This window comes from Macaca fascicularis, chromosome 14, assembly GCF_037993035.2.
Source record: "Macaca fascicularis isolate 582-1 chromosome 14, T2T-MFA8v1.1".
NCBI lineage: Eukaryota > Metazoa > Chordata > Mammalia > Primates > Cercopithecidae > Macaca > Macaca fascicularis.
Window position 1 is genome coordinate 128,515,465 of NC_088388.1, and position 25,874 is coordinate 128,541,338.

The following is a 25,874-nucleotide window of genomic DNA, read 5'->3' on the forward strand; positions in this document are numbered from 1 at the left end:
GAGTTTAGCTCTGCTGCCCAGGCTGGAGTGCAGTGGTGGGATCTTGGCTCATTGCAGGCTCCACCTCCCGGGTTCACGCCATTCTCCTGCCTCAGCCTCCCGAGTAACTGGTACTACAGGCACCCGCCACCACACCCAGCTAATTTTTTTGTATTTTTTTTTTTTTTTAGTAGAGACGGGTTTCACTGTGTTAGCCAGGATGGTCTGGATCTCCTGACCTTGTGATCCGCCTGCCTTGGCCTCCCAAAGTGCTGGAATAACAGGTGTGAACCACCGCCCCCACCTCAATTTTTAAATTTCAAAAGATGACTATCCTGACTTTGTTGTTAAACGTTGTTTCTTTAGTGATATGGTGGTGATAATACAGTTGCATTTTAATTTAATGCATTTATTTGGAAAACAAAACAAAACATAACAACTGGTAACTTAAAATTAGTTATTCCACTTAAAAAGTGTTTTTCCCAGTCCACGATATTTGAGAATTAAGTAACCACTCTGCCAGAGCAGCAGTTCTCATGAATATTAGTGGGTTAGGATGATCTAGAGAGCTTTAAAAATGTATACCGATTTCTTTCTTTCTTTCTTTCTTTTTTTGAGACAGAGTTTTGCTCTGTCACCCAGGGTGGAGTGCAATGGCACGATCTCAGCTCACTGTAACCTCCGCCTCCCAGGTTCAAGCAATTCTCCTGCCTCAACTTCCTGAGTAGCTTGGGATACAGGCGCCCACCGCCACGCCTGGCTAATTTTCCTATTTTTAGTAGTAGCTGTTGGCCAGACTGGTCTTGAACACCTGACCTCAGGTAATCCACCTGCCTCGGCCTCCCAAAGTGCTGGCATTACAGGCATAAGCCACTGGGCCTGGTGGAAAAATGTATACCAATTTCTTTAGGTCACTCTAGCATTAAGAGATTTAGAATTTCTGACATTGGGTTTTAAAATGTGCCTTTTAAAAATAAACTCCTGGCTGGGCACGGTGGCTCATGCCTCTAATCCCAACACTTTTGGGAGGCCAAGGCAAGAGGATCACTTGAGCTCAGAAGTTTGACGTCAGCTTGGGCAACACAGTGTTAAAAAAAAAAAATAGCTGGGTATGGTGGTGCCTGTGGCTGGAGAATTGCTTGATCCCAGGAGGTCAAAGCTTCAGTGAGCTGTGATTATGCCGCTGCACTCCAGCTTGGGCGACAGGGTGAGACTGTTTCAAAAATAAAATAAAATAAAAATACACTTCTTAGTTGATTTTGAAAAGCATCCTGATTTGGGAGCAATTATCCTAGCCAAGTGTACCTAGCCTGAATAGGTATTGGATAAACAAGTATCAAATTAATGAGAGGGCTCTGCTCAGGTTAAGTATACATTTAGGAAAATCAGCTTTGTTTTTTTCCAACAAGGAAATGCGCACATCTTAAGTGTGCATAGAAGAGAGTTAGGAGAAAGTCTGATTCTTAAGAAAGTAGAAGAAACATGAGGTTATTTTATTTTACTTTATTTTTATTTTTTTGAGATGGAGTCTTGCTCTGCTACCCAGGCTGGAGTGCAGTGGCACAATCTCGGCTCACTGCAACTTACGCCTCCCGGGCTCAAGCGATTCTCCTGCCTCAGCCTCCCAAGTAGCTGGGACTACAGGTGCCTGCCACCATGCCCAGCTTTTTTTTTTTTTAATTTTAATTTTGTATTTTTAGTAGAGACGGGGTTTCACCATGCTGGCCAGGCTGGTCTGGAACTCCTGACTTCAGGTGCTCCACCCACCTTGGCCTCCCAAAGTGCTAGGATTACAGGCATGAGCCACCGCACCCAGCCAGGAGGTTATTTTAGGGTCTTTTGCTTTTATGCCCAAAAGATAATAAAATGAAAACATACTACTCATAAGCCTTGGTTACTGACATGTGCGTATCTGGGATGAAAAATTATTGAGAATTGCAAGACCAGGTATGCTCCTGTCCGTGTCATTTAGTAAGAAGACAGTAACATTTTAAAGTACAGAATGTTGATGAATGGGGCTATCAGCTCTTAGTAACGATCCTTCCATAACTTGAAAATGCAAATAAACTTCTTTCAAGACCTAAGTTTAGATTGAAGACCCTCTAAATCATGTTCCTGTATATCCCTGTACTATCCCACGATATTAGAGCTCAGTCTTGAAGATATAGTCTCCAAAGCATGAATATCCAGGCCACTGCTCTGAACTCAGATATCTCACTTGCTTTTCCCTGAGTTCAAGGCCCTGATTTTGTAGGTGAGGTAATAGGCCCCAGAAGGGCTACATGTCCTACAGGGTAAACAACAGAATGAGGATTTAGGTAGTCACTTCATACTTTTCCCACATACTTGTAGATGAACCTGCACTTGGTAATACATCGCTTTACCCTCCTACCCCTTACATGTAAGTCACTTCATGCTTTCAACTATTGTACATTCATTTTAAGTTCAATCACACAAAGTGGTGAAGTGAGACAGGTTTTAATATTCGCATTTGACAGAGGAGAAAAGAGAATCCCAAGTGATGGAGGAACTTGCCCGTGATTATGCGGCTGTGTCAGTCAGCTCCGGCTGCTGCAACAAAATAACATAGGCTGTGGGGCTTCAACAACAGGAATTTATTTTTCAGAGTTCTTGAAGCCTGGGAAGTCCAAGCTCAAGATGCCACTTTGGCCCCTCAGTGATGGACCTCTTCCTGGTTTGCAGATGGCGGCCTTCTTGCTGTGTTCGCACATGGAGGAGGGAGGTGGGGGCTGAGGTTGGGGGTAGGGGACAGAGAGTGTGAGAGAAAAGCAAGCTCTCTGGTGTCTCTTCTAATAAAGGCACTAATCCCATCATGACCTACTACCTCCATGACCTCATCCAAACCTGATTACCTCCCAGAGGCCCCATTTACAAATAACCATCACACTAGGGTTCAGCGCTTCGGCACACACTTTAGGGGTGGGGACAAAATTCGGTCCATAGCAAGAGCCAAATTCATGCCAGTTCCAGAATTAGTATCAGCACCCAAGATAATTGGGTTCAATAACACCGGGCAAACATTTATCGAGGCCTGCACTGTGAGGGGCACTGCAGCATGACACACCCGAGTCTTGTCAGTGGCCTGAGAGAGGTATGGAAATAACCAGGGAGCAAGTGCCACAGTGGGAAACATCCCTCTGAGCAATCAGAAGCGATGATATTACAGCCGACTGAGCCGAGGAACAGTGAAAATGCTTCCAACAGGTAGATGTTGGGGAGAGGACATTGCAGGCGCAGGAACAGTGTTAAGAAGGGCTGTGAAATGGAAAGGTGTCTTCTTGGAGGAATCGGGCAGAGCCCGTTGACCCACAGGGAACTGTGCATGTAGGGGAGTGGTGCAAAGTAAGGCTGGAAAATCCCGGGTTCTTCTTACAGCCGCACTCGTCTACTCCGCGGACAGTCTCCTCCTTTCTATTGTCAGCGTCCTGGGGGTAGGGGTTGCGTTATGTATTTAGTTGAACCAGGAGGGACTAGTCCAGGCCTCTCAGAAGGCAGTACCTAACTCACTGGCTACTGAAAGGAAACAAGGCCAGCGGAGCCCTGGCGGTGGCGAGGCTGTGCCAATTGCTAAATGGGCCAGCAGGACATTTTTCTCTAGTGAAGTGGAAATGCCGCGGAGCAGGAAGGCAGAAAAGCAGGTCTCCCGCTAGTGCGCCTCAACCGAAGAAGCAGCGTGATCTCTCCTAAAACACACGAGGAAGGGGGCCTGGGCTGTGAGGCCGGCGTGGTTCTTGCACCCCTGGTCTCTATCCCTGCCTGGGCGGCCGCTGGGAAGGAAGGGTCGGGAAGAGGCCTAAGGATCGGAGGCCGAGCATGCGGAGCGCGGCCGGGGTGAGGCGAGGACCCGGCGGAGAGGCCTGGGCGGAGCAGCGCGGGAGAGGCGCGCCCTGAGTACGGCTCGGGGGAGGAGGGTGGCTGCCTCCTGTGGTCCTCCCCCTGCCTCGGGGGACGGTCCTTGGCAAACCGTCCCGGACTCCTAATTCATCCTGTTTTTAATAAAACCATTTCCAGAATCAAAAAGAGGGCGTACCCAATGGAGTCTGAAGAGTGCCCAGCAGGGGCAGGGTAGCGGGCCGTGCCCGTATCGGGAGGCTGAAGGCTGACGGACCAGCGTAGCAGGGACAGATAACCGCGCCGGGGGTGGCGGAGGACACAGCCAGCCCCGCGCCGCAGAGCTGCGGCCCCCGACCCGCCGCGCGCACGCCCCCGCGCCTGGCGGCCACAGGGTCCGGAGCGGGGGCGGGGCCGTCCGCGTCCGGAGGCGGGGCCGGGCGGGGGCGCGCGGTTGGACCGGGCGGGAGGAGCAGGCTCTTCCATCCCCTGATTGGGTCTGGACCGCACGGCGGGGCGGGGTCTTGAGAGGTTCTGCGGGCCGGCATTGGGAGCCGCAGAAGGAGGGCGTGGTAATGTGAAGTCAGTTCCGGTCGGTGTAAAACCCCCTGGGCGGCGGCGAACTGGCTTCAGATGCTTCTGGGTCGCGGTGTGCTGGGCGTGCAGTCGGTGTGTGTGAGCTTGAGAGCCGCGCACTAGAGCTACCCGGCGAGGGATGGCGGCCACCGGGACAGCGGCCGCCGCAGCCACGGGCAGGCTCCTGCTTCTGCTGCTGGTGGGGCTCACGGCGCCCGCCTCGGCGCTGGCCGGCTACATCGAGGTGGGGACCGGGCGAACGCCGGAGGAGCGCGGCCTGCGGGCGAGCAGCGGGGTCCGCTGCAGGGCGGGCCGGGGGTGCGGCGCGGGGGATCCGGCGCTGCGGCGGGTCTGGCGCGCCCTCCCCCGCCCGTCCCTGCTTGGCGCAGTCCTTAGCGTTGGAGGTCGGGCTGCCTCAGCCGCCGCAGAGGCCAAATGAAAGGCGTCGGGGATACTGGGGGCGGCGGGCCGCCTCGGCCTCCCCAGCCCCCAACCCACCCCCGGCGCCGCCACCTCCTCCGGGGACCCCGCGCTCCCGGGCGCCCGCCCCGCCCTCCCGCGGGACAATGCGAGCATCGACCAGGGCGCTTCTCTCCTGCCGGAGTCCGCAGCTCGTCTCTCTCCGGGGGCGACCCCGCGCACCCCGTTAAGCTCCCTCACGCGGTGCCGGGACCTCGGCTCCGGGCCTCCCACCTGCGGGCTTCGCCTTTGTTGCCAGGTGGACGCGGCCCCGGCCTTCGCGCGCGGCGGGGATGCTGCGAGCCCCGGGGGAGCTCCCGCGCCAGGCCGGCCGCTGCTCCCTCCGCCGCCCGGGGCCGGGGCGCGGACGCGCATTTTTAAGTGGCGCTGTTTGCCTGCGTCCGTAGAGGGAGGAAACCCGCTCTGTGTGCGTTGACCGCTTTCGTGAGGGTTTCAGTGAGTAGGGAAGGTGCCCGCGAATGCGTGTAAAGTCTTGGAAAAACGTCCTCTGTCGGTGTCAGAATTCCAGCGGTGGTGTGCTTCGAGGTCGCCCCCTGAGCATCCCCGCTGCGAGAAAGGCGAAGCGGCTGGGCCGGGGGCGGCCACGGCGCGGGCCGGAGCGGGCAGCCTTGGAGGAGCCCTGCTGTGGCCGAGGGAGACGGCGGGCTTGATCTTTTACTTCCCTTCTCGAAGTAGTGCTTGAACTGCTGGACTGGAATGTGTAGTTCTGGTGTCGTTTATTTCTTCTCCCTCTTCGCTCTTTTAAAAATTACAATTGGTTTCTGCCTACTTAGGTAATTTCAGAGAGACCTGAAGACTGGATTTGATTAGGCATTAATTGGGAGCTTTCTTTTAAAGACGTCAGGTTTAGAATATGTTTACTTCTACAGAATGTTCAAGTATTTCCACGGGTAAAAATAAATCTAGTAAAAAGCCTCTCTGATGGAACGGCTTAAAACCTTTGTATTCATCCTGTTTAAAGCTTTGTGACTGTGAGGGTAAGAAAGGAGTTCAGCTTTAAGGAGAAATAGTTAACGTTTATCTACAGAGGATTTTGGATTGCGATTGTTTCAGTGTCCACACAGTGGTCAGAGTTTATCTGTGATCCTTGATATGATGTCGCATGAAAACAGCTAGGTGAGTGAGATGGGGAGAAGAAATAAAGGGTTTTGTATGGAAGATGGGACTTCACTAGTGAGTCGGGTGTCAGAAACCATCGTTCACACTCGCACCCCGCTTCCCATTGGTATGAGTAATTTCAGGCATTAGTGAATTCACAGTAAAGGACTCCGCAGTTTTAAAGAATTCGTTAATACTTGTGCAGGGAGAAAAAATAATAACAGAATTCGTTGTGTATTAAATTTGATTGTTAGTCACAGCGTTGTTCACTTGAAAAGTATGACTGAAGAAAGGAATTAAACATTTTTGAAAAATGGTTTTATGGTACCTCCTGTTCTTTGGAGCTGTATTTTTGCTCACACTTACTAAATGATCTTTCAAGGGGCCTTTTGTCAAGCTATCAGAATTTTATTCACATGAATATAATTTGATTTTGTTTATTTGCTGTCAGGCAAGGGACTGTCGAAGCTTAATTTAGATGAGAATGGCCTAAATCAGGATGTCTTTGGGAAGGCCCTGATTGAGATTAGCCAAAGGGATTCTGGCCAAATCCCTGATCAAGTTGCTTGGCACAGAATTATTGATTGGCAAATCTTTAGTGTTGCTTGGTGTTCACTGAATTAATCTCTTACACCTGTTTAAAAAAAAAAAACACCTCTGGACTCAGGGTCACTTCCTCTCTTAAATCCGACACAAGTTCTCGCGCGTGCATGCTCCCATTTCTGACTGAGACAGTGTTGTGCTGAGACCCCGCATACTATGCAGTAGATGACTAGGCTCTTGAGAACCGGAACTTGAGTGTGTTCTGCCACATTTGAAAGAAAGAAGGCCATTTGATTGCCAATTTTCAGGAAACTTAAATCCAGATTAAAGGATGACAACTGAGGCAGAGTAGAGAAGGCTTTGTGTTGGTATTTCTGACAGGTGGTATGGGAGATGTCTGATTGCACCTTGGAGAGAAACCTTGGTGTGCTTCTGATAGGAATATCGTCTTTTTGTTTTTTTTTTTTTTTGAGACGGAGTCTCGCTCTGTCCCAGGCTGGAGTGCAATGGTGGGATCTCGGCTCCCAGCAACTTCCGCCTTCCGGATTCAAGCGATTCTCCTGCCTCAGCCTCCCAGGTAGCTGGGATTACAGGCGCCCGCCACCACGCCCAGCTAATTTTTGTATTTTTGGTAGAGACAGGCTTTCACCATGTTGGCCAGGCTGGTCTGGAACACCTGATCTCAGGTGATGTGCCTGCCTCGGCCTCCCAAATTGCTGGGATTACAGGCGTGAGCTACGGCACCCTGCCCATTATTTTTATCATAACTACGTTTTAAAAATCTTTTGATAAATACTATACACTTAAATTTTATCAGTTAATTCCTCCTTTTGTAGAGGGAATTTGTTTTACTATCTAAAGCCGAACTTTCCTAGGGTGTAGCCACAAGCCACATGTGGTTATTGAGCCTGTAGGGTGACTAGTGTGACTGAGGAGTGAATTTTTCATTTTATTTAATTTTAATTAATTTAAGTTTACATTTAAAAACTGATTCAGTGGTTGGAAAACTTTTAACTGAAGTAATTTTGTTATGCGAATCTACTTTTAAACTGTACATTTTATGAAATCTAAATGTAGATCAAGATGAAAATTTAGCTTCTTAATTGAGATGTACTGGAAGTATAAAATACACACCAGATTTCGAAGATTTAGTAGAAAAATTAAAATCTCAATTTTTGTATTGATTAAATTGAAACAATACTTTAGACATGGGCGAAACAAAACATTAAAATTAATTTCACCTGTTTCTTTTAACGCTAATATGATTCCTAGAAAATTTAATACTATGTATGTGGCTCACATTGTATTTCCGTTAGATGGTGCTGATTTAAAATTTTGCTTAAAGTTGGTCCTGCATATGTTTTTATTAGCACAATTTTTAAAATATATTTTTCCAAATAAAGTCTTGCTAGAAGTTGGCCCAACATGATCTTAAGTATTTTTGTTAGAACAATTTTGAATGTGTTGATTTTTAAACTTTTTCAATTAAAAATGTTTTACTTAGAAATAACTTTAATCACCAGGCACGGTGGCCCACGCCTGTAATCACAACACTTTTGGGAGGCCAAGGCGGGTGGATCACAAGGTCAGGAGATCAAGACCATCCTGGCTAACACGGTGAAACCCTGTCTCTACTAAAAATACAAAAATTAGCCGGGCGTGGTGGCGGGTGCCTGTAGTGCCAGCTACTCGGGAGGAGAATGGTGTGAACTCAGGAGGCGGAGCTTGCGGTCAGGTGAGATCACGCCACTGCGCTCCCGCCTGGGTGTGGTGGCGCGTGCCTGTAATCCCAGCCACTCAGGAGGCTGAGGCAGGAGAATCGCTTTAACCCTGGAGGTGGAGATTACAGTGAGCCAAGATCGCGCCACTGCACTCCAACCTGGGTGACAGAGCAAGACTGTCTCAAATCTTATTAAAAAATGCAAAAATTGTACAATTTTCATACTCTTTACTCAGATTCACGAATTGTTAACATTTTTTCTAGTCAGCATTTGCTTTATCTATTATTGCATTTTTGGCCAAATTATTTGAGAGTAAGGTGCATACATCATCCCCTTTACCCCGGAGAACTTCAGTATATATTTTCTAAGAGCCAAAGACATAAGTCTTAGTACAGTCATCAACCTAATGAAATTTAACATTGATACAATACTTGGATATTATTTGTTGTCGGTTTTCTAGTTTGTTGACCCAATCATGTTCTTTATAGAATTTGAAAACATGTTTTTTGTTGTTGTTGTTTTGTTTTTCTTTTTTGAGGCTGGAGTGCACTGGCGCGGTCTCAGTTCACTGTGATCTCTGCTTTTTGGGTTCGAATGACTCTCCTGCCTCAGCCTCCCGAGTAGCTGGGACTACAGGAGCCCACCACCATGCCCGGCTCATTTTTGTATTTTTAGTAGAGACGGGTTTTCACCATGTTGACCAGGCTGGTCCCAAACTTCTGACTTTGTGATTCGCCTGTCTTGGCCTTCCAAAGTGCTGGGATTACAGGTGTGAGCCTCCGCACCTGGCCCCTTTCAAGATTGTTTAATTAATGAATTCTATTTACCCTTACTAAATTCTCAGGCTTTTGGATTTTCTTTCTAAAATAACAGAAGAATTCTATAGGTGGTACATATTCATTGTAAGAAATTTAAAAGTACAGATGAAGAATAAGAAATGAAAAATGACCTAAAATCATATTACCCAGGGAAACCTTACTGTAATGTTGTATACCCTTCTATTAATAGATATATCGGGTACATAAATTTTATAAAAATGGCCACTGCATATTGAAGCCAGCACCTAACAATTACTATTTCGAATTATGCTAACATGAACTACTCAAAGAAAATAATGTTTTCTGTGTGACAGAAAGTAAGGGTAAATCTTTGTACAGTAATTGTAGTTTCCATGGAGGGGCTAGTTGAGAGAGGATTCTAAATTGCCTATAATTCAATTTTCATGGGTTGGTTTTTAGAGAGATAAACTAGATTATCTTGAAACTTAATTAAATTTAGTGTATTGTACATTGATTTATGGCCTAAGATGGAAGGTGGACTATGTAGGCACATTCAAGTAGAAGTGAGTTTCAGTCCTTTGTGTCAAGTACAAGTAATAATTGCTTTTGCTGAGGGAATTTTTCTTACGTAAGCATCGTGAAGTCTTTACTTTTATTTTTTATTTTTTGAGACGGTCTCACTGTTAACCAAGGCTGGAGCGCAGTGGCACAGTCATGGCTCACTGCGGCCTCAAACTCCTGGGCTCGAGTGATCCTCCTGCCTCAGCCTCCCGAGTAACTAGGAGTACAGTGCATACCACTACACTTGGCTAAGATATTTTTTTCAAAATGCCGTCTTTTGAAACATAACTGTAATCTATTTGTTTAAAGATGAAGATTAGAAAATCAGCTGACTTTTCATTTGTAATTCATCCTACTAGTATTTATTAAACCCCTTTTACATGGTTCTGTGCTAGGTGCTAAACAGTGCAGTAGTAAAAACAAATGTGGATAGTGCTTTTTCCTTTGCAAAATGCACTTGTGTATGATTTCTAGGCCCTAACCCCAGAGATTGTCATTGAGTACCTTTGGGATGCTCAGTTTCAAAAGCTCCCTGGATGATTCTAATGTACAAGGAGAGAAAAACAAAACAAACTCTTTGGGTAAATTATCTACATAAGTCCCTGACAGTCTAGTGAATTCGGTATTCTTATCCCTACCTAAAAAGGGAGTCGGTAGAGGCCAAGGGTTGAACATCACACAGCTTGACTAGGGGAAGGAGTCTGCCCTTCCTATTTAAGCCTATTGCTCTGTCCTGTCAGCATGGTTCACGTTTGCCTTTTGGGTGCGGATTTCTTTTTACTCATGTCTACCTGTCTTTCGCATAACCAAAACCTGGCATGAGTGTTTCACTTAAAAGAAACTAATTTCATACAAGTTCTGATATGTTATGAATCAGTGTAAACCATATGGTTAACAGTGACCCTTTGAAGTATGTAATTACAGGGGACTTTGCTGTTTTACATTTTCCATTGATTTTTCTTTCTTTTGCATCATTCAAATGATATTCACTGATTTTTAAAAAATTTTTGGTCCTTTTTGTTTGTTTGTTTTGAGACAGTCTCACTCTGTCATCCAGGCTGGAGTGCACTGGTGCCATCTTGGCTCACTGCAACTTCCGCCTCCTGGGTTCAAGCGATTCTCGTGCCTCAGCCTCCTGAGAAGCTGGGATTACAGGTGTGTGCCTCCATGCCCGGCTAATTTTTATATTTTTAGTAGAGACAGGGTTTCACCATGTTGGCCAGGCTCGTCTCGAACTCCTGACCTCAAGTGATGCAGCTGCCTCAGCCTCCCAAAGTGCTGGGATTACAGGCATGAGCCACTGCGGGCCCAGCTCTTTTGTGTCTTTTTATATTATGTTCAAGTTCTCTTTTTTTAGTAGTAAACTGCGTCATTTTTGTATTCTGACCTACAATTTTAAGAAAAGAAATTATGACTCCCTGTAGAGATTTTTATCAAAATCAAGGTGTGGGATTATTTGGAAGAGAGAAGGCTGCCAGCACCAGATACTCAGTGGCCAGTGACCAGTGTGGTGGGGGTAAGATTGTGGTCCAGAAAAATATTACTTAGTGTGTGGAGTTGGGGCACTTACAGGTTGCTTAATTGAGCTGTCCCCACCCCCTTTCTACCCTGCCTTCCTTGGGTGCACTCCCCTAGTGGTTGTGGAATTGCTGCTGCAACACCAGGGGACATGCTCTGATACGATAATGTCCAGAGGAGGAAGAGATCGTCTCTTCCTGTATGTGTCTGCTTTTAAGAGTGAATAAACCTTTCTCAAAGCCCACCAGCATAGGACCCCTCAGGTGTCACTGGACAGAAGTGTATCAGATGCTTCTAGCCAAAGTAGGCCTTGGCAAGGGGAATGGTGTTGCCTCCACAAGCTTAGACTTCTCAGGGTCTGCTTTCTGAAGCATGTGGCCAGGAGGAGGAGGGTGCAGCCTCCAATCAGGTTGGGCTTATCAGATGGTGATACCTCTTAACAACAACAACAAAAAGTTGGGCTTGGTTAGAAAAGAAAGATGTGGATGTTGGTGAGAATCCAGTGTCTGCTATAGGGGCATTCCCTGTCTGGGAAGTTATGTAGCTGGGGTGGCTGGAAGAGAAGGAAGTAATGTCTTCTGAAGAAATTACCTGTGGGTTAAGTTAGCTGGCAAAATGGAGACGTCTGAGACATCACAGTGCATTTGTTAGATCTGGGATAATGCTATCATTTTAAAGGGATAATGCTATCCAGGACAGAATGACTAGAATGGGCCGGGCGCGGTGGCTCAAGCCTGTAATCCCAGCACTTTGGGAGGCCGAGATGGGCGGATCATGAGGTCAGGAGATCGAGACCATCCTGGCTAACACGGTGAAACCCCGTCTTTACTAAAAAAATACAAAAAACTAGCCGGGCGAGGTGGCGGGCGCCTGTAGTCCCAGCTACTCGGGAGGCTGAGGCAGGAGAATGGTGTAAACCCAGGAGGCGGAGCTTGCAGTGAGCTGAGATCTGGCCACTGTACTCCAGTCTGGGCCACAGAGCAAGACTCCGTCTCAAAAAAAAAAAAAAAAAAAAGAATGACTAGAATGGTGAAGAATGTGAAAAATTTGACGTAAAACGTGAATGGACTGTGAGGGAGGTATTTCGCCTAGATAAGAAAATGTGAGATTAGTGGTGGTAGTAAAGATCGTTAGTATATTCACATATTTTATGCTTGTCTCTGGAAGGCTAAACATGTAACTTGATTAGGCTGAAGCAGGATTTTTACCCGGAGGGGTGAGCTATTAGAGCTTTTATTTTACTCCCTTTAGTTACGAGCATTCCCCACATAGGTTAGTTAAACATGTAAAAAAGACCCTATGTCCAGGCCCCAGTTTTGTTGAATCTTAACATTTCTCGTGTATGTTTTAGCCTTAAAAAAAAAACCCACTGGATACAGAAATATAACATTACCAATAAAAGCCTCATTTGAACTTTCAAGAAGTAACTCTTGAGGTAGGAGTTTACATTTCCATTCATGTTTTCATTACATTTGCTTAGGCTGTTGTTAGAGTTGTAACACACATTTATCAACACATAGTGTTAATTATTTGTGCATACTGTGATGATTTTAGAAGGTAAGGATGTCAAGCTATTTGAACTGAAAGTAAAGATAGCCCCTTACTCAGGAAAGTGCCAGCCACCCTTGCTGCTTCTACCCAGTATTGAAAGCCCTTGAGTATTTTTGAGCTTTTCAAAATTTAAAAGTACACAAAAGAAAAAAAAAAAATCTCAGTTTGTTTTTGTAAATGAAACACTTGTGTAACTACCACTGAGGTCAAGAAATAAAACACTGCCAGTATCTCCTTTGCTTCCTCGCTTAGCAGTTAACTGCTCCTCTGACTTTATGGTAATCACTTTTTGTATTTCCTTATAGTATTACCTCCCATGCATTCATCTGTAAACACTGTAGTTCAGTTTTCCTTTTCTTCTTTTTTTTAGCTTCATATAAGTGGAATCATTCAGTATATATTTTTATGCATTTGGTCTCTTTCACTATACACATTTTTGACAGCCACGTGTATTGAGTGTAGCTGTGGCTCACTCATTTCCGTTGCTGCATGGTACTCCGTCATATGAATAAACCTCAGTTTGTTCTGCTGTTGATGCAATGTTTGAGTCGTTTCCAGTTTGAGATTATTAAGATAATGCTGTTCTCTCTGTGGTTTGCTTTTTCACTCTCTTAATGATGTCTTTTGAAGAAGTTCTTAATTTTAATGTCTAATCTTTTAGTTTCTTCTTTCTTTCTTTTTTTTTGTTTATTATGGTAGGTGCTTTTTGTATATCCCATTTGAGAAGTCTTTTCCTACCCTGAGGATATAACGATAGTCTCCTATATCGTCAATGAGGAACTTTATTGATTTGCCTTTCACATTTGGAGCAATAATTCACCTGGATTTTTGTGTAGATGTGAAGTTAGGGACCATTACATTTCTGTTTATGGATACTGGCCTGCACCATTTATTGTCAAGTCATCCTTTCCCTTCTGCTTGGCTCTTTCACCCTTGTAATCCAGTATCTCCCTATGTGTGAATCTGTTCCTGGGTTCTCCCTTCTATTCCATTGATCTCTTTGTTTATCCTTGCACCAACTCCACATTGTTTTAATTATTGTATAATAACATTTTATATTTACTAGATCAAGCTCTTCTACCTTGCTTGTCTTGAATAGCATCTTAGCTCTTCCCTTAACCCTTTTCTTTTCACATAAATTTGCCACATTTTACCAAAACAGCTTCTTGTTAGGATTTTGGTTTTGCTTTGGGTCTATAGTTTAGTTGGGGGAAAACTGACATTTTTCAAGTACCGAGTTTTCCAATCCAGGAACATGGCATGTATTTTATTTATTTATTTATTTATTTATTTTTGAGACAGGGTCTTGCTCTGTCGCCCAGGCTGGAGTACGGTGGTATAGTCTTTGCTCACTGCAACCTTTTGTCTCCCGGGTTCAAGTGGTTCTTCTGCCTCAGCCTTCTGAGTAGCTGGGATTACAGGTACCTACCACCATGCCTGGCTAATTTTTGTATTTATAGTAGAGAGGGCATTTCACCATGTTGGTCAGGCTGGTCTCAAACTCCTGACCTCAAATGATCCTCCTGCCTTGGCCTCCCAAAGTGCTGGGATTACAGGCGTGAGCCGCTGTGCCGGCCCATGACATGTATTTTATTTAGGCCCTCTATAATTCTCCATTCAATGTTTGGTAGCTTTCTGCATAGAGATCTTGTATATCTTTTGTTAGATTTATTCACAGGTGTTTGATCTTTTTTATGCTATTATAAATGGCATCTTTAAGATTTTTTGTTGTTGGTTTGTGTGGTTGTGGAAAATGCAATTGATATTTTTCAGATTGACCTTGTATCCAGTAACCTTGCTAAACTTGTATACTAATTATAATAGTTTATCTGTAACTTTGAATTTTTCTGAGTATATTCTGTGAATTGTAACAGTTCTATTTCTTTCTATTCAATCCTTATAACTTTTATTTCTTTTTCTTGCTTTGCTGCCCCATTTAAAATGTTCAGATGGAAATGATAGTAGCTAGTATCTTAGTCTGACTTCTCTCAGAGGGAGACTGTTTTTACAATTTATATGATACTTGTAGTTTTTTTATAGATACTAGACCCTTTATCAGATAAGGAAGAGTTTATATTCTAAGTTTGCCAAAGATTCTTGTCATGAATGAATGTTGAGTTTTTTTCAAACATCTTTTTTTGACAAGTATACGATGATCATATGAATTTAATTCTGATAGTGCAGTGTGTAAGAAACTTTGCATTCCTGAAATGAACCAGACTTGGTTTATTTTCTGGATTTGGTTTGCAAAAATTTTGTTCGGGAGTTTTGCTTCCTTACTAATAAGTGAGTTTGACCTGTAATTTTTCTGTTTTTGTAATATACTTGTCAAGTTCTGATTTCAAAGTTAATAGCCTCGTAAGTTTTGGGGGGAGGTAGCATTGCCTTTATTACTATTATTATTTTTTGAGACAGAATCTTACCCTGTTGCCCAGGCTGGAGTGCAGTGGTGTGGTCTTGGCTCAACCTTTGCCTCCTGGGTTCAGGTGCCTCCTGCCTCAGCCTCCTGAGTAGCTGGGATTACAGGTGCCAGCCACCAAGTCTGGCTAATTTTTGTATTTTTAGTTGAGATGGGGTTTCACCATGTTGGCCAGGCTGGTCTTAAACTCCTGACCTCAAGTGATCCACCCACCTCGGCCTCCCAAAGTGCTAGGATTACAGGCGTGAGCCACCATGCCTGACCAGACATCTTATTTATACAGGTGCTTACAGATTGATTAATTTGAGGTCTAGGCTAATGTGTGTTCCAGAGAAAAGTTTTCATTCTACCTGGAGCCTGAGGACACTAGCAATCCAGGATCTTACTGTAAGTTCCTGGACTGTGACGACCATAAACTGAACTCTGTAGAGTCCTGTCAGTTTCTGATTTATCTTTCTAGATTCATACGCTTTGAGCTACAAACTCCAAACCTTTAAGTTCTCCAAGTTATTACGAAAAATTTAGAAAATACAGTTTTGGCCAAAACAAAAAACAAACCCCCAAAAAACAAAACTGCAGTTTACCCTTCAGATAAAAAACTTTTGTTTTTCTGGTTTTGTTTTCTGTGCATCTTCACTTCTCTGAGTAGATTTCCCTTTATGTGTGTATAACCCATTTTTTTCTTCGTTTAACATACTGAACAATTTCCGGGCCATTACATATTTTATGACGTGTATAGCTTTTTTGGGCATCACCCTTCATGGTTTGGGGCTTTCGAACACCCTGCAGTTTGAAATGTACAGCATTCATCCCTCTAAATAGCTGTTCATACTGTGAATTTGGATTCGAGTAAACTTATATGAACATTTTGAGTTATTGCATAGGGATGTTGCCTACTAGCCAGTGGTTGGATATTTGCAATAGTATTGAACTGTTACTTGAATATTTTACTGCATTTTGCCCTCATTTTATAAGAGTGATAAAAAGGAGGGAAAAATATTTATTTTATTGATAAGCACATGGTGGTAATTGGTGCTTTTTTGGTGTTTTTCTAGGTAGTTTCTTTGAACTTACGTAAATACTCAGTGGGCTCAATTATGTGGAAGAAATTAAGGAATGGCTATAAAATGCTGGAAATAAATTTTCAAGGGCGTTTTCCCCCCTAAAACACTGGAAGTAATTGGAATCTGATAAATTACTAGCTTGCTGGTAGCAGAATCCCCAAATAACATGCATATGTTTGGAACTTGTTCATGTTTACAGAAATATACCTTATGTGAAAGTAGAGGACTGCCTCTTTTGTAATTTATTTGATTCTTTTATAACTGAACATGTAAGTTTCTCATTTTTCTCTAATGTAAACAGCATGCTGTGGATATCTTTTTAAAAAAATCATTGTAGCTATATCTCATTGGCATTTAAAAGAACCTCTAGAAAGGACTTGATCGAAAGTGGAAGACTGTGGTCATTGGTTCATTTGAGGCTCTTCATAGTCATCATTATTAGCAAACATTTATGAAATTGCTATATGCAGGGCATTGTGACAGAACAAATAACACCATAGCTGAAGGCACTATATGGTTCCTAAGATGATATAATAACTAGAAGAAACTTTTTCTGTTGGAGAAATGGTAGTCAGCACTTTTTCCGTCTTCTCATACAGATTTTATTAATTTAGCCTTTTAATATTTATTACTCAAAACCTCATTTTTTTGTTTGTTTTTGAGACAGAGTTTTGCTCTTGTCGACCAGGCTGGAGTGCAGTGGCACGATTTTGGCTCACTGCAACCTCTCCCTCTCAGGTTCAAGTGATTCTCCTGCCTCAGCCTCCTGAGCAGCTGGGCTTACAGGTGCCAGCCATCATGCCAAGCTGATTTTTGTATTTTTAGTAGAGACGGGGTTTCACCTTGTTGGCCAGTCTGATCTTGAACTCTTGACCTCAGGTGATCCACCCGCCTCAGCCTCCCAAAGTGCTGGGATTACAGGCATGAGCCACCTCATCTGGCCTCAGTTTTTTATTTAATTTTCTGACTCTGTGCTTGTGCTTCTAATACTTTAACACTGATTTTCTGCTTCTCAATAAGGAAAGCACGCTTGATCTGGTCACAAACAAACACAAAACAAATGGAACCACCGTAGGCCCCAATGCCACGTGTTTTGTTTTGGATAACCTCATAGGAACTCCCGGTCTCCCAGCATGAAGCCCTCTAAGTCAGCCTGGGCACACGCCACTGCAGGTGTTGGTGCGTTTGGGACACCTAGTTTTGTTAGAGGCTGTATTGTAGGAAAGCCTGTGACAGTGTGTCGGACTCATTGCCTATAGACAGCATCCCCAGAAAGAGGTGGTGGAAGCTTTTCATATACAGATTTGTAAAATCTAGCTTATCTGTTTTCTTACTGATTTATAGTGTTTCCTTCCAGATGTTTTACACTTGTCAGCCACAAAACGTAAGCATTTTCTAAATTGAATACCCTAAAGTCCACAAATCTTTTTGTGTGTCTGGTAAAATACACATAAAATGTATTAACCATTAAAACTTTCCTTTTTGAGACATGGTCTCACTCTGTTGCCCAGGCCAGAGTGCAGTGGCGCAGTCATAGCTCGCTAGAGCTTCAACCTCCTTGGCTCAAATGACTCCCACCTCAGCCTCCCAAGTAGTTGGGACCACATTTTTTTTGTGGAGATGGGGACTTGCTCTGTTGCCCAAGCTGGACCTGAACTCCTGGCCTCAAGCAGTCCTGCCTTGGCCTCCCCAAGTGCTGTGATTACAGGTGTGGGCCACCAAGCCCTGCCTTAAAACATTTTTTGTGGTAAGAACACTTAACATGAGATCTGCTCTTAAATTTTTAAGTGCACAATGCAGTATTGTTAACTGTAGATAAAACGTTATACAGCAAATCTCTAGAACTTATGCATCTTGCAAAATGGAAACTTTATACCTGTTGAACAGCAACTGTTTTTTCCTCCCTTCAGCCCGTGTTAGTGACAGTTCTGTGAATTTGATTATTTTAGATATCCCATATAAGTGGAATCATGCAGTACTTGTCTTTTTGTGACTTGTTTGTTTTACTTAGCATAATGTCCTCCAGGCTCATCCATGTTGTTGAATGTGGCAGGATTTACTTTTGTTTTTTAAGGCTGAACAATATTCCATTTTATGTGTATATCACATTTTCCTTATCCATTCATCTCTCAGTGGACATTTAGGTTGTTTCCGTGTCTTGGCTATTGTCAGTAATTCTGCAGTGAACTTGGGAATGCATCTGTCTGTCTGGGATAATGATTTTAATTCTTTTGGCAGTATACCCAGATGTGAGATAGATGGATCATATGGTAATTCTACTTTTAATTTCTTAAGAACCTTCATACTGTTTTCCATAGCGGCTGCACCATTTTTTCACTAGCAGCATATAAGAGTTCCGATTTCTCCACATCCTTCCAAATACTTATTTTTATAAATACATAGCCATTTTAACAGGTGTGAGGGGATGTTTTAATTTGCATTTCTTGGGTAATTGGTGGTATTGAGCATCTTTTCGTGTACCTCTTGGTCATTTATATGTCTTCTTGGAGAAATGTTTATTCAAGCCCTTTGCTTGTTTTCTAAATCAGGCTTTTGGGTTTTTTTTGCCTTTGAGTTTTCTGAGTTCCTTATATATTTTGCATATTAATTCTTTATCAGATAGAGGGTTTGCAAATATATTCTCCCATTCTGTAGGTTGCCTTTTTTTCTTTTGCCAAAGTTTTGTATAAGCTTTTTAGTTTGACGTAGTCCCATTTGTCTAATTTTACTTTTTTTATTACCATTTTATTTTTTATTTTATTTATTTATTTTTGAGATGGAGTCTCACTCTGTCGCCCAGGTTGGAGTGCAGTGGCATAATCATGGCTCACTGCAACCTTGACCTCCAAGGCTCAAGCAGTCCTCTCACCTCAGCCTCCAGAGTAGCTGGGACCACAGGTGTGCGCCACCATGTCTGGCTAATTAATTTTTTTGGTATGTGTGTATAGATACTGGTTTTGCCATGTTTCCCAAACTGGTTTTGAACTCCTGGGCTCAAGCGATACCTCTGCCTCGGCCTCCCACAATGCTGGGAGTACAGACGTGAGCCACCGTGCCTGGCCATTTGTCGAAAATTTTATTATGAAACAAGATTGAAGTTTTAAAAATGTTTTTTCTGCATCTTTTGAGGGGATCATATGATTTTTGTCCTTCATTCTGTTAATGTGTGATATGCCACATTTTTTGGCATGTATATGTTGAACCGTTCTTGCATCTCAGGGATAAATCCCACTTGATCAGGTGTATGATCTTATTAATGTGTTGTCTGATTCCATTTGCTCCTATTTTGTTGAGAACCGTTGCATCTGTGATCATCGAGGATATTGATCTATAGTTTTCTTTTTTTTGTAGTGTCTTAGTCCTATTTTGTTATTAGGGTATTAGGGTAATGCTGGCTTCATAAGATGAGTGGAAATTAAACACACCCTTGTTAAACAACACTCTTAACCGTTGAGCCAAAGAAGAAATCAAATGGGAAATTAGAACATGTTTTGAACAAATGAAAACACAATATACCAAAACCCCTGGGATGCAGCAAAAGCAGCACTGAGAGGGAAGTTAATAGCAGTAAATGCCTACGTTAAAAAATAAGAAAGATCTCAAACAGCCTAACTGTACCCCTCAAACTAGAAAAAGAATAAGCTAATCCCAAAGTGAGCAGAAGGAAGAAAATAATTTGCAGCAGAATAAATGAAAGCAGAGTAGGAAAAAAAATAGAAAAAATCAAAGTAAAAGTTGGGTTTTTGAAAAGATAAGTAAAATTGACAAACCCTTGGCCAGACTAAGAAATAACAGAAGACACAAAATCAGATATGAAAGAGGAGACATTACAACTGATACCACGTAAAAAGTATCATGAGAGTACTATGAACAGTTGTATGCCAAAAAATTGGATAACCTAGAAGAAATTGATAAATTTCTAAAAACGTACAAACTACCAAGACTGAATCATGAAGAAATAGAAAACTTGAGCAGACCAATAACAAATAAGAAGATTGAGTCAGTAATCAAAAACCTCACAACAGGCTGAGTGCAGTTGCTTATGCCTGTAATCCCAGCTCTTTGGGACACCGAGGTGGGTTGATCACCTGAGGTCAGGAGTTTGAGACCAGCCTGGCCAACGTGGTGAAACCCCGTCTCTACTAAAAATACAAAAAAATTAGCCAGGCGTGGTGGTACGTGCATGTAATCCCAGCTACTTGGGAGGCTGAGGCAGGAGAATCGCTTGAACCTGGGAAGCAGAGGTTGCAGTGAGCTGAGATGGTGCCACTGAACTCCAGTCTGGGCAACAGAGCAAGACTCCATCTCAAAAAAAAAACCAAAAAAAAAAAAAAAACAAAAAACTTCCAACTAAGGAAAGCTCAGGATCAGAAGACTTCACAGGAGAATTCTAAACATTAAAGAAGAATTAACACCATTCCTTCTCATAGTCTTCCAAAATATTGAAGCGGGAACACTTTCATTTTAACTATTTTTAAGTGTACAATTCGATGGCATTAAGGACATCCACCGTGTTGTGCAACCATCTCCGCTGTCCATTTCTAGTACTTTTTCCTCCAAACAGAAACCCTGTACCCATTAGACACTAACTTTCTATTCCCCTCGATCCCCCAGCTCCTGGTAATCTCTCTATGAATTTGCCTATTCTAGGGCTCAAGTAAGTGAAATCATAAAATATGTCCTTTTGAGTTTGGTGTATTTTCTTTAGTATAATATTTTCAAAGCTCATGCATCAGAATTTCATTCCTTTTCGAGACTGAGTAATATTCCATTGTGCATATATACCATATTTTGTTCATTCATCTGTTAATGGACACTTGGGGATGTTTCTACCTTTTGGCTACTGCAAACAATGCTGCTATGAAAATTGGTGTAGATGTAGATGTGGGAGTCCCTGCTTTCAGTTCTTTCGGATATTTACTAAGAAGTGAAACTGCTGGATCATATAGTAATTCTGTGTTTAAATTTTTGAGAAATTGCCACACTGTTTTCCACAGTGACTGTACTGTTCTACAGTCCCACTGACAGTGGACAAGAGTTCAATTTCTCTACATCCTTGCCAACAGTTATTTTCCTTTTTCAAGTAATAGCCATCCTAATGGGTGTGGAGCAGTATCTTATTGTTTTGATTTGCATTTCTCTAATAACTAGTGATGTTGAGTATCTTTTCATGTTGACCATTTGTGTATCTTCTTTGGAAAAATGTCTATTCAAGTCCTCTCCCCATTTTCAAATTAGCTGGTTTTGTTGCTATTGTTGAGTTGTCAGAGTTCTTTATATATTTTGGATGTTAATTAGATATGTGATTTGTAGATATTTTCTCTCATTCTGCAGTTTGTGTTTTCACTCTCAGTGGTGTCCTTTGATGCACAAAAGTTTAACTTTGATGAATTCCAGTTTATTTTTTGTTGCTTGTAGTTTTGGTGTCATTTTTAAGAAATCATTGTGAAATGTAATGTTATGAAGCTTTTCTCCTAAGTCGTCTTCTAAGAGTTTTATAGTTTTAGCTCTTAAGCTTAGGTCTTCTATCCATTTTGAGTTCAAAAAAAAATTTTTTTTTTAATACTGTAAGTTCTAGGGTACATGGAGTTCAATTTTGTATATGGTTTAAGGTAAGGGTCCAGCTTCACTCTTCTGCAAGTTGCTATCCAGTCACAACATTTGTTGCATCCCCATTGAATTGTCCTGGCAGACCAACTGACCATGTAGGTGAGGGTTTATTTCGGGGCTCTCTAGTCCAAATGTCTGTCTTTATGTCAGTATCACACTGCTTGATTAGTGTAGCTTCGTAGTAAGTTTTGAAATCAGGAAGTGTCTTTGTTATTTCTCAAGACTGTGAGATTTAAGATGGATTTTTTTGTTTCTGTAAAAAAAACAAAACAGAATGCTGTTGGGACATGAAGTATTGCATTGAATCTGTAGATCGTTTTAGGTAGTCTTGTCATCTTAACAATATTGTCTTCTAACCCTCAAATGCCATAGAGCTTTAAAGTTAATTACCGTAAGTTTGTAATGAACAGAATACAATTAATTTAAGTTTACACTATGGCTTTTAAGTGTAAGGTGTTTGCATTTTATTATTTTAGAGTAACTGTCATCAGCGTCCTCACTGTGATACCTAGTACGTAAAGTTGAGATTGAAGGCCTGCAGCCTGCAGGCAGAATGTGACCTGTCTTTGTATTTTATTTGGCTGTTACCGTTTGACCTTCCTTGTATCTTAAATTCAAAGTAAATATATCCATTTCCAAAGATCATGGGTTTTAATATAAAAATTCCGCTCCGGTTTTAAAGAAATTAGAACATCTGGCAGCAGGGGCTAAGTAGCGGCAGCCCCACTTCAGTTGGTGAAGAGAGCCTGTGGTCTCCCCGAGGGGGCTGAGTGTGGGTCTCCATTTTTGTCTTACCCTCCAGCTCCCTGTTCCCTGTCTATGATGTAGAGGCAGTTGAGTTTTCAGCCTTTGTTGGAAACGAGGAAAAGAGAACGTTGCTTTGAAGTGATCTTTTGTAGTAAATATTTAACACCATGGCAGATTTCAAGTGAACCAGAAACCACATTTCATAGCAGGATCGCCCTGTGATTGGTTGGACTCCACCCTGCCCCTTATCCTCTTCTGAAGAGGCTTTCTTTTTAATACTATAGAATGCTTTTCCCTCTAGCCACTTCTCCCCACCCCTATTAGAAGAATTATTTGTGGCTTGATTAGCTTCCTCAGGATCTACATTAAAAAAATATCCTGCTGGGCTAACGTTTTGAAAGATTAATCTTGTGAATTGATAAAAGTCATTGAAACTCATGTTGGTTAGTGTTGTTTTTAAACAATAGGAATAGTATTCAGGACAGATTAAAATCAGATTAAAATATTTTAAGTATTGCTTTTAAAAGATTAAATACAGAGCACAGACTGAAGCCTGATAAGCTCCCAGCCAAGCAGTTTTTATGTGTAGTTTTCTGTGTGTATGTGTAGTCAGTGAAGACGCTGAACTTGTCACAAAATGTGGATGCGTGAGGCATATTATTGTAACTTGAATTCAGATGGCCCCAAAATTACCCCATTCACTCAGCATAATTGGTTAAACTTGGTCTGGGTGATATCTGTAAGTCATCAAAGGAAGGAATTTTTAGGACAAGGAAAGGATGGTTTGATTTTTCCGGGGGGAAAAAACCATGCAATTTTAAGAAAATCATTGTTCAGGGAAGGCTGCAAGCACTGGTAAGGAAACATAGAGTTTTCCAAGAAGTTAGCTGAAATTGGGAGTAAGAGACCTCTGAAGAGTCTAGCTTTGGGAAAATCTCTGACTTCGTTCTTGACGTGATTGAGGACTTCATGTACAGTGAATTAGCAATGAGAATCATCTAGGCATATAAACTAGAAGGAAATAAGAAGGCTCTTAGAGCAAGCAACACCAGATACTCAGGCTTGCTCCAGAAGTTTTCCAGGAAAAGCAAATGTCATCTTCTCTGCTTCACTAACTTTAAATTTTGAGACCTCAGGCAGTCTAGTCCATGAAGAAAACGCTCCAGAATGACCGAGATACTTTAGTTTTTAACAACATTTAAAATAATACGAAAAGTAAAATAAAATGATGTTAAAAACTTAAGTATCTCGGTCATAATTTGTGTCCTTTTTTTTTCTTTTGATATTTGTTCAGAAAGACTCCCAACTTATAATATTAATAATATACCTGTAGAAAATAGGGACTACCTTCTTTTTTCACATTGCACAATCTCCCTAGGCGGTTCTGCCTAATCTCTGGGCTTAAAATTCTTCCAGCCTGGTGATGAATAGAAAATCCATAATTGCAGCTCACATTACCGTCTGGAACGTCCATTCTCTTTTTTGTCTGGTGGACAGAAAATGCAGCACTTGGTAAGCTGTGAGTCCTTCCAGTGTGATGCACTCAAAACTGAAGTTTATCAGTCTCCAATCCTCAGTCCCCTCCCTACAACCCCTCTTCGATTTCTTTGACTGTTAGCCTTGCCATTCTCCCAGCTGTCAGAATTAGAAAGCTGGACTCATTCCGACCCTTCCTTCATGTCCCCTGTCCAAGTATTTCTCGTTTGTCCCTTTCGTATTCACACTGCTCCTGCCTTTGTTCATCATCTTTCGCCTGGATGAATGCAGTGGCTTCCTAACTGGCCTCCTGTCTACACTTAATCTTTCCTGATCACACCCTTCTACCCTCTAAAGTATGCATGGCACAGTCGTGCACACACTGGAAGGGAGCCCAAGCACAGTTTCCTTGGCGAAGAGTTCTGAAGGCCCAGCCCCTCTTCCCCCATAGCTGTTGCTCTCCTGTGCCAAGTCCGTGCATGCCTCTGTTACAGCTCTTCTCAGTTGCAGCATGCTCACTGTCGCCATGTCCTCACCTCACATTCACAGTGTGCACCTTACATTGTAATCCTGTTTCTCTACATTGGATGCTGTCTCAGAGTATATATGCTCCCTAAATACACATACTGAGTCTTGTTTACCCAGTGTGTTTGTTTACTAGAGCTGCCGTAACAAAGATGACACAAATGGAGTGACTTAAGCAACAGAATTTATTGTCTCACTTCTCTGGAGGCTAGAAGTCCCAGGTCAAGGTGTTAGCAGGACTGGGCTCCTTCTGAAGGCACTAACGAAGGGTCTGTTCCAGGCCTTGCTCTTGGCTTTTGGCAGCGTAACTTCAGTCTTCACGTGGCGCTGCCTCTGTGTGCATGCATGTCTGTCTGTTCACATTTCCCGGTCTCAGAAGGACACCAGTCATATTGGATTAAAGACCCACCCAACTCCAGTATGACCTCCTCCCAATTACATCAGCAGTGACTATATTTCCAAATAAGGTCACATTCAGAGGTATTTGGGGCTTGGATTTCAGTAAATGAAATTTGAGACCATATTCAACCCGTAAGACCCAGTGGCTAGTGTGTTGACTGACATAACTGTAAAGTAATCAAGTGAAATGATCTTTGAATAAAGGGTCAGAATTTTATTTTCTTCACAGTTATGTTTATGACAAATAAAAGCTTATGATCTTGGGAATACTTTCCCATCTTTAGTTTTCCAGTATATTCATAGTAGCTATTGAATTGTTGCACCTCAAAAGATGCTGGTGGAGTATTCTAGTTGTTCTAACTGTCTTGATGATAGAATGCCACTTAGTTTTCAATACAGTTAACGTATGAATAAACTAACAAAGAACAGGAAGGGAGAGATACCTATGAAATCTTGAAGATGGAAAACAGATGGAGCCAGCAAATCAGAAAAGGCTGAGACCTAATCTTAGCCAGGAGGAGCCAACTAAAAGCACCCTCATTTGCAGAGCAAACTCATATCTGAGAGATGGAAAGCACCAGGGCCTCTGAAGACATGCTGAGGCCCCAGGGGACATAGACGAAACTAAATGTGAGCATTTAGCCCTCTGAATACCCCTCCTCACCTGGCAGTCTAGGAAAAGACTTGAGGTTTACTTGGGGACAGCGGGCCCAGCAGACTGTGAGGAACTGAGTAGTGGAAGTCTCCCTAACCAGGCCCGGGGCAGAGAACTGACTGAAGGATACCTCCCTGGAGAGGCAAAGGCTACTCTTGAGCTTGCGCATGTGCAGGGAACTTCCAACCATCTTCTTTTTTTTTTTGAGACAGGGTTTTGCTCTGTTGCCCAGGCTGGAGTACAGTGGTGCCCTCTTGGCTCACTGCAAGCTCCGCCTCCCAGGTTCACGCCATTCTCCTGCCTCAGCCTCCCAAGTAGCTG

General features: G+C 42.8%; 1 protein-coding gene and 1 long non-coding RNA gene across 5 annotated transcripts in view; one reads left to right on the forward strand and one right to left on the reverse strand.

Moving 5' to 3' along the window:
- Window positions 1-2,441: 2,441 nt before the first annotated feature.
- LOC123568589 (uncharacterized) lies at window positions 2,442-4,253 on the reverse strand. The gene is made up of 2 exons (XR_012423934.1): window positions 4,031-4,253; window positions 2,442-2,550 (listed from the first exon to the last, which is right to left on the reverse strand). It is a non-coding gene; the product is annotated as an uncharacterized lncRNA (long non-coding RNA).
- Window positions 4,254-4,462: 209 nt separating this feature from the next.
- The window catches only part of APLP2 (amyloid beta precursor like protein 2), a 72,260-nt gene continuing 50,848 nt past the window's right edge, over window positions 4,463-25,874 (forward strand). For all 4 annotated transcript variants that reach the window (XM_045369963.2, XM_045369964.2, XM_045369965.2 and 1 more), the window contains exon 1: window positions 4,463-4,651. In XM_045369963.2, coding sequence (XP_045225898.1) covers window positions 4,547-4,651 — 105 coding nt within the window. In that variant the 5' untranslated portion in view covers window positions 4,463-4,546. The remainder of the gene's footprint in view (window positions 4,652-25,874) is intronic.